Genomic DNA, 17,508 nt, shown 5'->3' on the forward strand with positions numbered 1-17,508 from the left:
CGAGGGAAGCAGTAGACATGATATATCTTGATTTTAGTAAGGCTTTTGACATAGTCCCACAAAACATTTTCATAAGCAAAATAAGGAAACGTGGTATAGAAGAAAATATTATAAAGCAGGGGAATAACTGGTTGAAAGATGATACTCAAAGAGTAATTCTCAATAGTTCTCTGTCAAACTGGTAAGACATATCTAGTGGGGTCCCACAGGGGTCTGTCCTGGATCTGATACCTCTAAACATTTTCACTAATAACACGGATAATGGAGAGGAATATATATGTTTATAAAATTTGTGGAGGAGACCAAGTTAGGGGAGGTTGCAAGGACATTGGAGGACAGATGAGAATTCAGAATGACCTTGAAAAATTTGAGAATTGGTCTGAAATCAACAAGATGAAATTCAATAAAGACAAGTGCAAATTACTACATGTAGGAAAGAAAAATCAAATGCACAACTACAGCATGGAGGATAACTGGCTACGCATTAGTATTGCTGAAAAGGATCTGAAGTTTATAGTGGATTGTAAATTTAATATAAGTCAACGTGATACAGTTGTGGAAAAGGCTAATATCATTCTGCGGTGTATTAATAGGTTAATTAATTAATAGGTTACATAAAAGTTGTATGTAAGATATGGGAGGTAATTATGCCACTTTACTCAGCACTAATGGCACTTCAGCTGGAGTACTGTGTCCAGTTTTGGAATCCACACTTTAGGTAAGATGTGGACAGAGGAACAAAAGTGATAAAAGGTTTAGAAAATATGACCTATAAGGAACGGTTAAAAATAGTGGGTACAGTAGAACCCTGTTTATTGAACCCTCCCTTCTTCAGATCTCTGCATTTACAGAACAGCCAGGACTCCAGGGCAAGAAGTGGGTGATCTCTTCTGTGGCCACTAGATGGCAGTGCAGCATCATATTTTCAAATTGAGAAATTCTGCCCCTTAGGCCTATTTCTGGACTGAGGTAGGGCCTGCTGCAGTCATACTGATAGCATGGATTGGAAGGAAAGATTGAAAACATTTCCTGATCTGGGCTTCCCTTTGCTACGCCAAGTCTTACCCCTGCAAAAAAAAAAAAAAAAAAAAAAAAAAAAAAAATCTCTTCTTGGTCCATCATTGTGAGTAACAATAAGAGCTTCTGCCTTTATATTAGAGCTGGTAGTCCACCTCAATTTTGTGAGAGGAGCTAGAGTTTATGGAAAGAAATGAAGATCTGGAGTGCTTTGGGGACTTTTTATTTCCTTTTGGATTTGGATTTTTTGGTTGTCCTTTGGAGAGTGACTGTTCCATTGACGGACTGCTCACTTTTATTATCTGATGCTCTGTTTTGTGCCACAGTCAACATGGGGGAATATCTTGAGCCCCATCTTCACCATTCAATATATAATCTGAGAAAAGACATAGGAACGTCTCAAGAAATCCTTGGGAAGAGAGGGAAACCAAAAAGACTGAATTTCTTGACAAGTCTGTCAATTATCCACATAAAACCTGGGACAGACCTTAGCCATTGTTCCTTTAGAGGCGGATTGGACCAAATGGTCTGGAGGGTTGGACTTACCCTAAAAAGTCCTTGATGGGTGAGTAAGTCCAGTTTGCTAAATCCAAGGGCTAAAGTTGACTGACCAGCCCTTTGCAAAGGTGTCTTTGGAGCAATCTCAACTGATGTGGGGATGAAACAGAGGCCTCAAAAATCTATCCACTGTCCAAATCCCTTCCCCTCACAGCGTAAGGTTAGACTCATAGACTTGAAGAACAGAAAGGACCATCACGATCATCTAGTCTGACCTCCTGCAGGCCACAGAACCTCACCCACCCACTCCTGTAATAGACGCATAACCTCTTGCTGAGTTACTGAAGTCCTCAAATCATGATTTAAAGACTTTAAGTTACAGAGATTCTGCCATTTACACTAGTTTAAAACTGCAAGTGACCCATGCCTCATGCTGCAAATGAAGGCGAAACCTTTCCCGTCACCTCCCTCCCCCCAGATCTCTTGTTAATCTGATCTTGGGGAAAATTCCTTCCCCAAACATGACAATCAGTTAGATCCTGAGTATGTGGGCAAGACTCAGCAACCAGACACCTGGGAAAGAATTCTCTGTAGTAACTCAGAGTCCTCCCCATCTAGTGTCCCATCACCAGCTGTTGGAGACATTTGTTGCTAGCAGTTACTCACCAGCTACATGCCTTTGTAGGCAATCTCGTCATATCATCCCCTCCATGAATTTATCAAGCTCAGTCTTGAACCCAGTTAGGTTTTTTGCCTCCATTGCTCATCTGCTCACTTTGGAAGGCTGTTCTGCAGACTGGCAGAGTTTCCCTTCTGAGGCTCCCAAGAGAGTATCTTCCTCAGAGATGTAGCAGTACTTAGCCCTCAATATACTCCTTTTGGCTGGCTCTAACATGCTGGGAGAGAGGGCTATAAACCCAAGCACCCAATTCCCTTTCGCTACACAAAACAGGTCTTCCCCTACTGCTCATTCTTCTCTAAAATGTGGCTTCCAAAGCCAGGGCAGTAATGGATAAAGTGGGAGTGTTCAGTTTCCTTTCTGCTGCACAGTCCGTGACAGAAAATCTGAGGTCGGGGGAAGGGTTGTCAAAGCCTCAGAGTAATGTGGACAAGTCTGATTGACTCTGGTGCTTTTACGAAGAGAGGTATATCCCAGATATTTTGTGCTGGGGAGAGGTCAGGATTCAGAAATCCCTATTTTAAAGAGGGTGAAATTACTGCATTCAAAATATAGTTAAACTTACATGTGGGGACGGTACTATTGTCACACAAGAAAAAAGGACACAACTTTATCAAAAGTAAAAAAATTACTTACTATGTTAACATATTTTAAATATTTCTATTGCTATATAAGAGCTGATTTGTTCATACTATACATATACTACAATAAATAACAAACAAAAGATATTTGAGCATAATCTTTTAGGATTCATTCAATGCATTCCTTATTTCAGAATAAATGAATAAAGCTTACTGATTTTCTTAACATGTCCCCAGTGATCACACCTGTAAAAGTATCCCATTCCTATGAAAAAAATTAAAACAGCTTAGACAAGGCACATGGATATCTTGAAGCACTCAACATAATAGGCACAGACAAAGTAGAGGGAGATCAGAGAATAGGAATAACAATTAAGAATGGATTTTTAAGGGGCCTAAGGAGTCACCCAGCTCCTCCTGAAGTGAGCGCTTAATTCCTTTTGTAAATCCCAAATAAGGGGTTGGAGGGATGGATTTATGGGAAAAGATAAAAGAAGCTAAACATACATAACTTGCCTAACTAAAATAGAGATGTAGTGGGTATGATCTCCATTAAAGTCAAGAACTTAGTAGGATTCAAACAGGCACTAGAGATTTCTATGGATAATATGATCATCAAGAGTTACAAAAGGAAAGATTAACAACAAAAAAGCCTCCTAAGACTTATCAAAATAATATAAACCATCATGCTTCAGTACATAAGCCAACTGAAAGTTTTTGTGTCAGTAGTTTCTTCAATAAGGAACACATTTTCAAAGGTATTTAGGTACCTAAATCAATAGGAGTTATTATTTTATATTATTTAATTATATTATTTAAATATTACATTATTTAAAACAATGGGAGTTATGCGACTAACCTGTTTAAGAAATTTTGTAAATCCCACTAGGCATCTATCTACATCTTTAGGCACTTAATTACCTTTGAAAATCTGGCCATAATTGCCTACTTCTGGGTTTCTTGCACTTTCTTCTGAAGCAGCTAGTACTGGACTAGATAGACCCTGATTTGATCTGCTTCCTATTACCATTTTACAGCATTTGAAAGGTGTAATCACCAAGAAAAAAGAATGATTAAGAAAGGAAAAAAAGTAGATAAAACTTCTTGACAATTAGATCAATTAGAGTGAAGTAGAGTCATTGAAGTTGAGTACTTTGGGTCACTGTACCCTAGGTTGGATAAATTAAAATATATATATATTGTTGGCCACAATCCTTCATTTAGAAGAGAAAATGGTTAGACCAAATAACTTAACAGTATAAATATTTTACATCTCTAATATCTATGATTCTATGGCCAGGGGCTAATTTATTATATTTTTAAAAATATATAAAAGACTATACATGAGGTTTTCTTATTTAAGGAAAATAGTATTTCTCTGACTTGAAGTAGGTCAATCCACAAATCCACTGGGCTTTTGTCTATGACATTACAAATCAAAAGTCATCAGCATCAACAAAACACAGTTTTCTGAATCCATCCATCCAGTTAAATCTTGATACCATTCCATCTCTTCCCAAGATGCTTTATAGCCACTGCCTTAGCACTAAGAATCATATTACTGATTAACCATTCTAACATAAAAAGCATATCCATTATAAAATATACTTTTATTGCATAAAATATGAATGCATGACTTCTGCACCAAAAACTGAAAAAAAATTAATATAAATATAGTCAAGTAATATATATAGAAATGCATATAAATCAGATTCAACACAAATCTGTACAAAAAGACTGAGAGGGACCATTTCTCCCTCTATAATCATGCCCCCTCCCACAATAAGTATGTTCTTCTTGAACCACAAAACTATTGACCATTAAAGGAAGATTCACGAGCACAGGAGACAACTTTTCCAGGAGCAGAACCTAGACTATAGAACGCACTAGCAAAAGAGATAAGTGACTTTTAACTTCACCACATTCAGAGCTAAACACAAAACATCTCTTTCACTTAGATTTCCCTCAATAAATTTCTCTCACAAACATGTACTCAATTCATCAAGTAACTTACCTCTACCTGAAGGGAAAGAAAAAATGGTTACTAATTATCTGTGACTGTTGTTCTTCCACATGTGTTGCTCATGTCTATTCCAAGTAGGTGTGCAAGCCGCATGCACAGTCTGCCGGAAATGTTTCCCCTAGTGGGTACCTGTAGAGTCAGGTCTAGTGCCCCCTGGAGTTGTGCCTCCATGGCAACCTATATATGCCCCTGCTGACCCTCTGCCTCTTCAGTTCCTTCTTGCTGGCTGCCTCCGAAAGAGGAATAGGTGGGTGGGTCTTGGAATGGACACGAGCAAAACACCTCAAAGAACAACAGTTACAGTAGGTTAGTCTTTTTTCTTCTTCGTGTGCTTGCTCATGTTGATTCCAAGTAGGTGACCTCTAAGATAGACTGTATGAGGAGGGGTTCAAGTTCAAAGTCCCAAAGTTTGAAGCACTGCCCTGCCAAAAAGGCAGCATCATCTCTAGCATGCTGGGTGATGCCATACTGGGCAGCGAAGGGGTGAACAGAAGATCACGTTGCCACTCTACAAATGTCCTGAATCAGAAAGCCAGGAAAGCAGCAGAGGACACTTGTGCCCTCATGGAACGGGCCATTATTGCTGGGGCGGGTGCATTCGCCAACTCGTAGCAAGTTTTGATGCATGAAGGGATCCATGATGAAATCCTTTCAGAGGAAATGGGTAACTAAGGTCCCACTGAAGGACTGGCAAGCGCATAGGAGGTACAGCTTTTCCAAGCCCTTCAGAAAGCGCATGACCAAAGGGTTTGTGAAGGCCAAGTGTCCCGCTACCCATGGATAGAATGCTGAAATGGCTGCCAGGTGGACCTTAATTGATGACCCAGATAGTCTCTGTTGCTTCAGGTGCAGAAAATACTCCAGAATTGTTGTAATTGATGCCAGTGTGGGCTGGATGTCCTTCTGGGCCACCCAAACCAAAAACCTCTTCCACTTAGCTAGGTAAGTGGCCCTAGTGGAGGGTTTCCTACTGCCGAGGAGGATATTTTTAACTGATTCCCATCATGCTAGCTCTAGGTGATTCAGCCATGGAGTTTTCATGCAGTGAGCTGCAGCGATTCGAGATTGGGGTGACAAAAAATGTCGTACTCCTGCATAATCAGGTCCAGGGCAAAGGTAGAGTGATCACTGAGAGCTCAAAGAGCATGGTACCAATGTCGGCAAGGCCAAGCAGGGGCTATCAGGATCACAACAGACTTTTCCTGAAGGAAGTCTTAGAAGAGCTGGCCAGTCCACGGGATGAGAAAAGCATCTGCAATAGGCTGCGGACTGTGATTTTGAAATGAGCAAAACTGTAGGCACTGCCTGTTGAGCTTTGTGGCAAACAAATCCATGCGGGAAACTCCCCACCGATGGAAGACGCCACTCAACACATCCGGGCGGATTGACCACTCATGATTGAGAAAGGACCTGCTGAGACACATTCTGAGCTCTAGGAAGGTAGGAGTCTTCCACATGTATCTATCGAGTGATCCAAAATTCCCAAAGTCTGAGGGCTTCCTGGCATAAGGGAGAGGAGTGAGCTCCACCCTGTCTGTTTATATAAAACATCACAGTTGTATTGTCTGTTAGGACTGATACTATCTTGCTCTTCAGGTGTCCTTGAAAGGCTTGTACCGCCCTCAGCTCCCTCACATTGATGTAAAGTAAGAATTCTGCGTGAGAGCAGAAGCCATGGGTGCTGAGCTCCCAGCCCATCGCCGACATGTCCATTCCCAGACATACTGAGGGTTGGTGTGACACACTGCACCCCCCATGATGCACTCCCCATGATCATCCTTAGAGTGTAATTGTGTACTGTTTAGTGCAAAGTATGTCATATAAGACGTTTTTGGAATGCTCATGGCATACTGAACATTATTCTTATAGTACTATGTTTGTTGCAATGTCATGTGTATGGTTATGGGGCTTCGCTACGTAATGTTCCCAAATGTGTGTCTCGTGGCTTGAGACAGATCTAGGCAAAACTCTACAGAACAGAAGGGCAATTCGCACCTCATGAAGGTAGGCATAAAACAAACCCAGCTCTTCGAGGAACAAAGGACTAGCCTGAGCATCACCAATGAAACCACGGAAAGAGGATGCTCACTGACTCAGGACATGGATGAAGCCATACACGGACATTGTTTGTTACCTGACCCTGAAGGGGGTGGGAGGGGGCTAAAGAAACATTTTAAAAAGGAGAAACATTTTGCTGTTCTCTCTCTCTTCCACCTCCATCTGCAAACACAACCAAGCAACTGAAGTGCTCATCACAGGGGGACGGCCTGGCTGAAGGCAGACCAGCCAGCCTGTAGCGAGAACCATCTGAGTTTGTAAAGATGCTGAAAGTGTTACGCTTAGTTTAGAATGCGATTTGTCTTTTGTTTTCCCTTGATCAAATCTGATTTGTTTTCCTCTGACTTATAATCATTTAAAATCTTTCTGTACTTAATAAATTTGTTTGTTTATTTTATCTAAAACAGTGTATTTGCTTTAAGGTGTGTTAGAGACTCCATTTGAAGTGACAAAGCTGGTGCATATCAATTTCTTTGATAAATTGACGAACAGATGAGCCTGCAGTATTCAGTGGGCAACATTAAACATTGTAAGATGGCAGTTCCTAAGGTAGCATCTGGGACTGGGGATATTAGCTGGGGTCATACCAGTGCATAATCCCATGAGTAGCTGGCTAAAGGCACTCACTCACTGAGTTGGGAGCAATTTACCTGTTATAGGCTGTGTGTGAGCTGCCCAGGAGTGGGGATTCTCGCAGCAAAGCAGGGTAAGACAGGCTCTAAGAGTGAGGGTTTGGGGTGACACAGCAATTCACCAGTCCAGATTTCAAAGGGGAACATCACAGTAGGGGTGTCACAAAGAGGATTCCTGTGCATGTGATGTGAGGGTTGCACCACCAGTCTAGAATTGCTAACACTTGGGGTGGGAGGGGGCGAGACTACCTTGTCTATACGAGCTAGGTGATAAACCAAGATTAGCCACATTTGTAGAGGCTTGAAGTGTAGTCTTGCATGCTGTATGACATAGGTGCCCCAGCAGCGTGAGGCAATTCTGAGCTGTGTTATAAAGATAACGTTTCAATTCCTCTACGGTGCCCCAGGCCAGAAAATGAGATTCAGGGAGGGATGCCCTGGCCTGATGTGACTCAAGCATAGCCCCAATGAAATCTATCCTCTGGGCAGGCGTGAGCATTGACTTCTGCTCATTGATCAAAAGGCTGAACCTGTTGAAGGTAGCCCTTATCAGGCTCACATCCACCTCCACCTGCTCCCTGGTACAGCACTTGACCAACCAGTCATTGTGGTAAGGGTATACCTGCACTTTTCTCTTCCTCAAAAATGCCGTGACTACCATCATGCATTTGGTAAATACCCGAGGTGCCACAGACAGCCTGAAGGGAAGGACCATGAATTGGTAGTGGGTCTGATTGACAAAAAACGGAGAAACCTCCTGTGGACTGGGAAGATAGCCATGTGGAAGTATGCATCCTTCAGGTCAAGGGCTGCATACCAATCATGTGAATCCAGGGAGAGGATGATGGAAGCCAGAGAAACCATGTGGAAACTCAGCTTCTTCATGAATCTGTTGATGTTTCACAAGTCAAGGATGTAACAAAGGCCTCCCTTGGCTTTCAGGATTAGGAAATAACGGGAGCAGAATCCCTTTCCCCTTAGTTCGCAAGGAACTTCTTCCACTGTTCCTACTTTTAGAAGAGCTTGCACTTCTTCCTGAAAGATTTCCTCGTGAGAGGGTGCCACGCTGGTTAGACTGGGGGGGAGCATTTAGTATAGGGTTTAACATCAATATGTCAAAATCATAATAATTCATGTGGATATATCTTGCAGTCTCTTAGTGAACTCAGGTATATCTGATGCTATGTGGAGTCAGAGACTGGCAATGAAGGAACAACAGAATCCTGTTTATGAGAGGCTAGTGAAAATGGTTAATATCTCTTTAAAACCAAGTCCAGACTTGAAATGGATAACAGTTAAGATTTTAAAAACTAGTGAACTAGCTAGTGTGTGTGTGTTGGGGGGGAGGAGGTAATGCAAACTACCTGCCTAACAAGGGGGAGAAAGATCCGCCCATAGCTATTAGCAAGGAGGATTCCTCTCGGGTGTGGCTCGCTGAAAGTGGGTTGGATGTGCCTGGGGTGGCTCTGAATTTGAGTGAAGTTCAGAAAGAGTTTGTTAGTGCTCAGCAAGAGGGTGTTTCTTTGGAGGGGGCCAGAAGCGGAGCCCAAAGCCTAGCCCCAGCAGGAGGAGCACACAGATTTTTCATGCATGAGGGCTTGCTATACAGAGAATTCCCTACAGGGAAAAAGCAGCCTTATGATAAAAACTGCCATCAACATGTAGTGCCTGAGGGATATGAAATTAAGTTGTTAAAGGTGGCTCATGATGATCTCTTTGCAGGACATCTGGGCATAGGAGGATTTTGTGACAGACTGAAGCAAAATTTTTATTGGCCTTACATGTCTGACACAGTAAGGAGTTATTGCAGAAGCTGTGATTTGTGTCAGGAATGCAAGAGTTTGAAGGGTCCTAAAAAGGTACCCCTACGCCTTTACCCATTATCGGGGAGGTGTTTGCCAGAATGTCTGTGGATATTGTGGGGCCACTCCCTAAACCTTCCAGAAAGAGGAAGAAGTATACCCTAGTGTTGGTGAATTTCGCCACAAGGTACTCTGAGGCTGTAGCTTTTTCTAATGTTAAGGCTGAGACAGTGGCCTGAGCTCTGCTTACTATTTTTAGCAGAGTGGGTTTTCCCAAGGAAATCGTGTCAAACGGTGGTGCCAATTTCATGTTGGTTGTATTTAAGCAGCTGTGGGAAATGTGTGGAGTAAGTCATCTAAAAGCTGCCCCTTCTCATCCAGAGGCAAATGGTTTGGTAGAAAGATTTAATGGGACATTGAAGGCTGTGTTAAAGATGCATGTGGACAGATGCCAGAATACCTGGAATGTCTTGCTGCCTTATTTGCTGTATGCATAAAGGAGTGTACCCCAAGAGTCTACAGGGTTGGCTCCTTTTGAGCTGCTTTATGGGAGGCAGGTCAGGGGACCCCTAGATCTGATTGGTGATTCCTGGGATGGTAATGCAAAGATGACAGAACAACCAGTGGGGGAGTATTCGTCACAGTTTGGAGAGAGCTTGCAAAATCACATAAGAGGAGCATAGATTATGCACCAAGAACCCACTATTGAGCTAACTAAACCCTTACAACTGTTTGTAAAAATTGAATAACATTGTTACCTCCATAGTGAACCTTACAAAGAAAAAGCCTGTTTTAACTGAACATGATTTTGCTGTTAATATGTATGTCATTGTTAAGTCTTGTAGTTAAATTGTTATTAATGCCAGAAACTGTAAAAATGTACCATGTGTCTGATACTTTGTAAAACCCTTAAAACATGTTAAGAACTGGAAAGGAAAAGTTTCTGTGATGCATTCAGCAGTGTCTAGGGACACTCCTTTCTGCATCAATATTTGCGTGGGGGGTGTCACGCTGGCTGGAGCAGGGGGGCCCTTGAGGTGTATTCAGGAGCTCTGACTACTGCCTTCTGCAGCAGTCTCGTGTTGGGGGTGTCACATTGGCTAGATTGGGGGGCAGCATTTAGTACAGGGTTTGACATCAGTATGTCAAAATAATAATAATTCATGTGAGATATGCCATGTCAGGTATTGTTAGAAAGGTTATAATGTGATAAGTAAGATGATAATACTTATGTTCATGTGTCATATGTGTAATGGAAGTTATGGACATGTTTGCAATATGATTTGAGATATCTGTATTTCAAATTGTGCTGCCTGGGCAACACCCCAAACTGGATGGCAGCAGGACAATAGCCTGCTTAATGGCCAATTAAGACATTCCCAGGTGCAAGGGGCCCAGGACTTGCTCATGTGACTCTGAACTCCATTTTGATTCCTGTAAAATTCCACTGACAGTGTGGCTGGTGCCAGAGGGCGCAGGTCTGGAGAACCATTTTGTCTTTCAGTCGGGATTCAATTTCAACTACCAACTTACCTCTGGATCAGCTCTTCTGTAACTGAACTGAAGCTGTGAAGCAAAAGACTGAGGTGCATCAGAGAGTAGAGGTGACTCATCTCCTTGTGATGCCATGGCCCTGTCAATGGTAGGTGCCCTCGCAATGGCCATTCTGGACCCCGTGGGCATTCCACCAGGCTCGTGGCAATCCATGGAGAAATTTGCAGAGTCAGTACCATCAGACTCCAAATCTGAGTTCTCCACCATGGTGAAAGACAGTAAGGCAGTATCAAAGACTCTGCTTCAGGCGGCCTTAGATGCTGCAGACATGGCAGCGTGGACTATGGTGTCGGGTGTAGCCATGAGAAGGCGGCTCTAGGCCTCGAGCCTCCCTCATGAGGTTCAGTTAACCATCCAGGACCTGCTAGTCAAGGGCCTAGCCCTATATTCCTCACAAACAGACTCCAAACTAAATAGCTTGAAAGACTCTAGGGCCACACTAAAGTCCCTTGGGCTGCATACTCTGGTAACCCAGAGGAAGCCTTTCAAGCCACAGCCCATGCCTCGATTCTATCAGAACCAGCCAAGGCAGGACTTCAACCATCAAAGCATTCATAATAACAGAAGGAGGCCACCACAATCCTCTAGCCAGGGCACTGGTCAAACGAGGCAGCCCTAAGGGCCCAAGCAAAAGTTTTGAGGATGCACCCAAGGATGGTAGACCAATCATTGTACGGGATCCACCCTTCCTTTTATTTTTGGATCAACTATCCCACTGCTACTGTGCTTGGACCCAGATCACGTTGGATCGATTGGTCCTATGCATGGTGAGACAGGGATATTTGTTCCAATTTTCATCTCACTCACCTTCCCATCCTCAACCCTCCCTGTCCCTCTTCAGGGACCCCTCTGTGACCCTTCCGTGCCTAGGGTAGCCACCTGATAATGCCAAGGTCAGGGCACGCTGTGAAAAGAGAGCAGATTCTCCCAGCACTAGTGGGTGGCACTGAAGCCAGGCTTCCCAACCAGCCACAAACAGTGCTTCTGACTTTCCGCACTGGTTATCAAGAAGCCCAAAATACAAATACACACAGCCCCCTTTATTGCATTCCAGTCTCTGACTCCCAATCAGCCACTAGGTCCAGTAAAGAGACCAGTTATTTAAACTCTATGCTCTTTACTAAAAAGGTTCCCTCTGACCCCAAAGGGTCAGCCACAGTACCAGATCAATATATAAGTTTGGATCTTACCCAAAATACCACGCTGCCAGCCAATCCTTTAGTAACTAAAACTAAAGGTTTATTATAAAAAGAAAGAAACAAACCATAAGAGAAATGTTAAAGGCTTAAAGTAATCAGATACATACAAATGATTAAAAGTCCATATACATCAGGTTTCTAGAAGAATTGTGGAGTTTGCAGGCTTGTATAGTTCCTCTGGTATACATCCAGTAATTGGAGAATGCTGGGAGAATCTGCTCTTACATCTTATTACATGTACTTAACAAAGACAAAGGGGAAGGGGAAGAACTTGCAGTGCAAGAGAATCTGTTCCAGTGACCTGGGCGGTAAGAAGGAACTGAAGAGGTGGAAGGTCGACAGGGCACCATATAGGGCACCATGGAGGCGTGATTCCAGGGGGCACTAGAGCTGACCCTACGGGTACCACAAGGGGAAAACTTTCCAGTGGACTGTGCATGCAACGCACGCACACCTACTTGGAATAGCATGAGGAAGCACTCGAAGAAGAATGACATATAGATATTATTTACTTGTTTTAATTCTTGGAAGTACTCGGATACTAAAGGGATATGTCCCACATATGAACTTAGATTAGACAGGCAGAAATTCTAACAGCTGATACAAGTGCATAATAAATGTAAGCAGTCAAGATATAAATTAGTACTCACAAACATTTACAAAGGCTGTGTAGCCAGGCTTTACTTTAGTCAAAAAAATATTATTTCCATTGCCACAGTGAAAGACTCTGATACTGGAGAAAGTCTGGCGGGCAGGAGGCAGTGTAGTGTCCTGCTGCTGGAACCTTTCCCAGCTGTCTCTCCATTGCAAAACCCTTTCACTGTCACATGTAACTAACTAAACACTGCAGTTGGGATTTAGCCTGCCTTTCACTGCAGCATGTACTATACATAATTTACATGCCACCACAAGCTAGACAAGGCATAACAGTTCATCTAAATGCTATCACCAAACTCATCTTTCTCTCCTGCTTCAGAGACCATGTCACTTCTTTCAGTCTCTTAATCATACAAAACATATATTTTGACATCAAATTCAAACTTCTCGTCCTCACCATCAACGTACATCTTGTTTTTTGTTTTCTATCACTCTCCCAGTTGGGATCTATACTCTAACTCTGATCCTGTCAGAGCTTTCTCTAACAAACACATTGCACTTTCTTCTATGCTCTCTACACATTCATATGTCCATCCTGATCCTGGAATCCATGCAACTGCGTTCTCCTTGAAATCCCTCTTTAAAATTCACTTTTCCACAACCTCCCCAGTGATGACCTACATTTTCAACTTAATAAAATTAAAGTTAACACCCAAAATAAGAAACAATTAAAAATTATACAGAAATGCAAATACATAACTACAAAAATACACACTGTATATTTACTGCAGTGGGCCACTATGCAAATGTATGTATCCTATTTTACATTTATTTTTCTGTATTAAGATAAGTAACACACCTGAGTTTTTTTTCTACAGTACTTACGTTATCTTGGAAAAGTTCAGGATGCATTCCTCTTACAAAATGTAAAGCAAACATTAACTGATCAGCCTGAAATAAGAGCAAGATAAATGGATAAATACGTTTGTTAGATATCACCTTCCTGCTTTTCTAATTTTACCCTCTGGGTAAAGCTAGCTAACAGAACCTCAGTCACTAAGCACCTATCCTGAAAAGCACAACAGCAAAATTTTTAGTTTCAAGTAACTGGTGACATGGAACATCACTCAGATACACTATATATTGTCCCAAAGTAGTTAACTAGAGATGGACTCAAACAACAGATCCAGATCTGAATATACCCAAATTTTGCAAGAAGAGAGGGATGGAGTTTTAATCTAACCTTATGGCTGTAATTGCCAATCCAAAAACCAAAAATTATTTTAGAAACATTAAAAACGTGAAATGTTTGAAATTCTGCTGATGCAAGAAGTAGAACTTCCAGCAGTAGCTCAATGGGTGTGACTTAGTCCTAGGCTCTTGCTAAAATAGTTGAACTTCTAACAGTCTCTGCAGAGAAGAAACCTATGAATAAAGGATTAAAGGAAATGCATAGGCTAGAGGTAGCAGACATCTAAGCCAAGATTTTCAAAAGCAGGTGTCAAAAGGTTGTTATCATTATATTTAAGTTTCTGAATAGATAGCATGATATGCAAAAATTGTGAGCACACAGCAACTCCCACTGCAGTCAGTGGAGAGATGCGGGAAGCTCAACATTTTTGAAAATCAGACATCTTTAGGTTTCTAAATATGAACTTAGAAGCCTAAATTTAGGTCCTGTTCTGAAAAATCTTGGTCCTGGAAACTAGAGGACACTATTCACCAGATTATAATAATTTCTAGGTAAGGTTAACTTTGGACTGAATAATGTTTTTTTCCACTTGAGAGGGGAACAAGCCCAAGAAGTCTGTTCCCTCATCTCCTGTTTGCACCTGTGAAGGAGGTAGCCATAAATCAACTGTAAAATTAAACTCCACAACCCAAAGGAGCCAAATCAGGTCAAAGGCATGGATTACAGACAACACCAGCAGATGCAAAGCAGCACAGGGTGGTGTCATGCTAAACATACGGAGCACAGGCACCTCATGTTACAGGTAAACACGAGGCCTTGCACTCCTGGAGACATCACGCCTGTTCATGTCTTCCACAGAAAGAATGTCTTCAGAGCATAAGGCCTTATTATTTGGCCATATCTTGCTTAAATTCATTGTTAAGACTCTCCTGAAATCAGATTCACTCCATTCTAACCTGGAATTGAAGATAGAAAAGAAATGAGAGAGAATTGTCCTAATTTGGATGAAAAGAGGGATAAGCTTTAGGGAGAAAAACAGGAAAGGTACAGAGTACAACTGTATCCTTGTAGAATACCACAGAGGGTGGCAAGGGAAGGAAATGTTATTTACCTTACAGTAACTTGAGTTTTTTTAGATGTTTTGTCCCAATGGGTGCTCCACCACAGCATGTGCATATGGCTGTGCACTCTCAACCGGAGACTCCAAAGTAGTATTTGGGGGCCCGTGCCTGTGCAGAACGGTGCCTTGTGCTCTGATCAAGAGTGTATAGGGAGCCGACACTCAGTTCTGTGAAGCCTAAGTCCACAGCAGAGGAGAAGAAGTCCAGGAGATGAAGCACCCATAGGGACAAAACATTGTGAAGGACTCAAGTTTCTGTAAGGTAAGTAATCTTTCCATCTTCTTCAAATATATGTCCCTATGGCAGTAACTTAATGAGAAGCTGGTGCTGAGGCAGAAAGTCCAGGACAGTTTAAAGGACTGCATCACCAAAGGTGGTATAACCTCTGAAAGCAGGTAAGCTGGCATAGTGTTTGGCAAAGGTATAGATATAAGACCAAGTAGCAGTACTACAGATCTCTACTATGGGAACGTCCTTCAGTAGAGCTACAGAAATGGACTGAGCTCCAGTAGAATGTGCTGTCACTTTGTGAGGGCAGTATCCTTGCTTTCTCATAACAGGCCCCGATGCAACCCAGCACACACTTAGAGTCCTTGTGTAGAAATCGGTTGGCCCTTCATCCTATTGATACTAATAGTCTAGTACAGACACAGAATGGTTTAGTCCTGTCCAGATAGAAGGCAAAGGCCCTCCAGCCATCCAAAAAATGAAGACTTGATTCTTCTCTGGAGGCACGAGGTTTCAGGCAGAAAACCGGTAGGCGAATTTCCTGGTTAATGTTACATTCCAAGGAGCACTTTGGGAGAAAGTGAGGATGGGGACATAATATAACTTATCTTTGTAGAAAGTGGTGTATGCTGGGTCCATCATAAAGTACTCCCAGGTCCCCCATTCACTTCACTGAAGTGATGGCAATTAGAAAAGAAATTCTGAAGGCAAGATGAAGGAGGAAGCAGGTTGTCATAGGTTCAAAGTGAGTGTTCCTTAGGGTGTTCAAAAACAAGGTTGAAGTCCCATTAGGGGGCCAGTTTAGAACAGAAGTAAATAAGTTGTATAGGCCCTAAATAAACTGGCTGCTGTAGGATGGGCAAAGACTGAGAAGCCCTGGATGGGTGAGTGAAAGACTGATGGTGGCCTCATGTACTCTGATAGAGATAATTAAGAGACCTAATAGGCAGTCCAGGCTCTTGGAAAGTGGAACTTCTGATGCTTGAGAAGATGGCAGGGAGCACCAGGACTGGAAGTACTTCCAAGTACACTGTCTACTGGGGTGCCAGCTCAGGACAGGGCTGCAGCTAATTCATTCATATGCTGATAGAAATCAAAGGAGTATCAAAAGGTATTTTAGCATAATCAGGCCAATTCACTTGTGTGTTAGTTTAGTTCAAAGGAAATGTTAATGGTATTGTCTTCACTTATCTATAACCTACTGATTGCTATTGCATTACATTATATATATGTATATGCATTACGTTATATATATATCCTGGTAAATAATTAACTCTATCAAAGATGTGTTAATGTAAGAATGTATTCAGGTATTAAAACTTCATGAAAATGAATGAAATGTTACTTATATTGTTTTCACTTATCTAGTGAAAAAAAAAAAAGCATTTACATTATGTATATCACTGTAACTAAATTACTCATCAAAGAAATCTTGCAAAGAAATGCAAAGGAAGTAGAATGTTAACTTCAAAGCAAGGCTCCTCGTGTTCATCAATGGGAATTCACAGACTCAGTCTGCATTTTCTACTCATCAAAATCCACATGAGTGGAGACTCTGTTCAGATTGCTTTCTGGAGAAACTATAACATGCATTTCAAGGAATGATCCTGTATCTCTGAACTGTTTGGATTTTAACAGGATGGAATATCTGGACAATAAAATGAAGATCCCCAGAGTTATTCTGTGTAACCCTGAAAGATTTTTGGAAACCTAACAGATTACTGCATCTCTGCTATCATTTTGGACTTACAAACTTTGACTCACCATTTAATTTATTTTACCTGCTTTAACCTCTCAATAACTCTTTTTTTTTTTTCTTAGATAATAAATCTTTTGTTAATTTACTAGAGAATTGGCTGCCTGCATTGTCTTTTGTAAAATCCAGAGTACTAACTGATCAGGGGTTAAGTACGCGATCCTTTGGGATTGGGAGTAGTCTAATGTGATGTGATATTTGGTATAGTGACCAATTTGTCTGGGTGGCAAGATGGGCTGGAGAGCCTAAGGATGCCTGTGACTCCAGGATAAGACTAATACAGTGATCCAGGAGTTCACATTTGTTACTGACTTGGTGAAATCTAATTATAGAATATATCAGCAGTTTGAGGTATCTGCCACTAACACTGTGAGAATCTTTGTTAAAAATCTCAGGGATGTGCAGAGTCCAAAGGGGAGAACTCGATATTGATAGTGATCTGTCCCTATCACAAATTTTAGGAAACACTTGTATGATGTTTGGATGGCTACATGGAAGTATAATCCTGAAGGTCAAGGCCAGTGAACCTGTTTCCTGGGCCTACAGATGGAATTATGGTGGCTAGTCTTAC

General features: G+C 41.8%; 1 protein-coding gene across 3 annotated transcripts in view; it reads right to left on the minus strand.

Annotated features, from left to right (window-relative positions):
* Positions 1-17,508, minus strand: part of DYNC2H1 (dynein cytoplasmic 2 heavy chain 1) — a 410,146-nt gene that overhangs the window by 210,966 nt on the left and 181,672 nt on the right. For all 3 annotated transcript variants that reach the window (XR_010923568.1, XM_067567730.1, XM_067567720.1), the window contains exons 71-72: positions 13,526-13,591; positions 2,990-3,040 (exon numbers count right to left, since the gene is read on the minus strand). Coding sequence is in view for 2 of the 3 variants with exons in the window: in XM_067567730.1 (XP_067423831.1) it covers positions 2,990-3,040; positions 13,526-13,591 (117 nt within the window). In the remaining variant the exon portion in view is untranslated. The remainder of the gene's footprint in view (positions 1-2,989; positions 3,041-13,525; positions 13,592-17,508) is intronic.

This window comes from Emydura macquarii, unplaced genomic scaffold (assembly GCF_026122565.2).
Source record: "Emydura macquarii macquarii isolate MOO-44397 ecotype Brisbane River unplaced genomic scaffold, CSIRO-AGI_Emac_v2 contig_318, whole genome shotgun sequence".
Taxonomy (NCBI): Eukaryota; Metazoa; Chordata; order Testudines; family Chelidae; genus Emydura; species Emydura macquarii.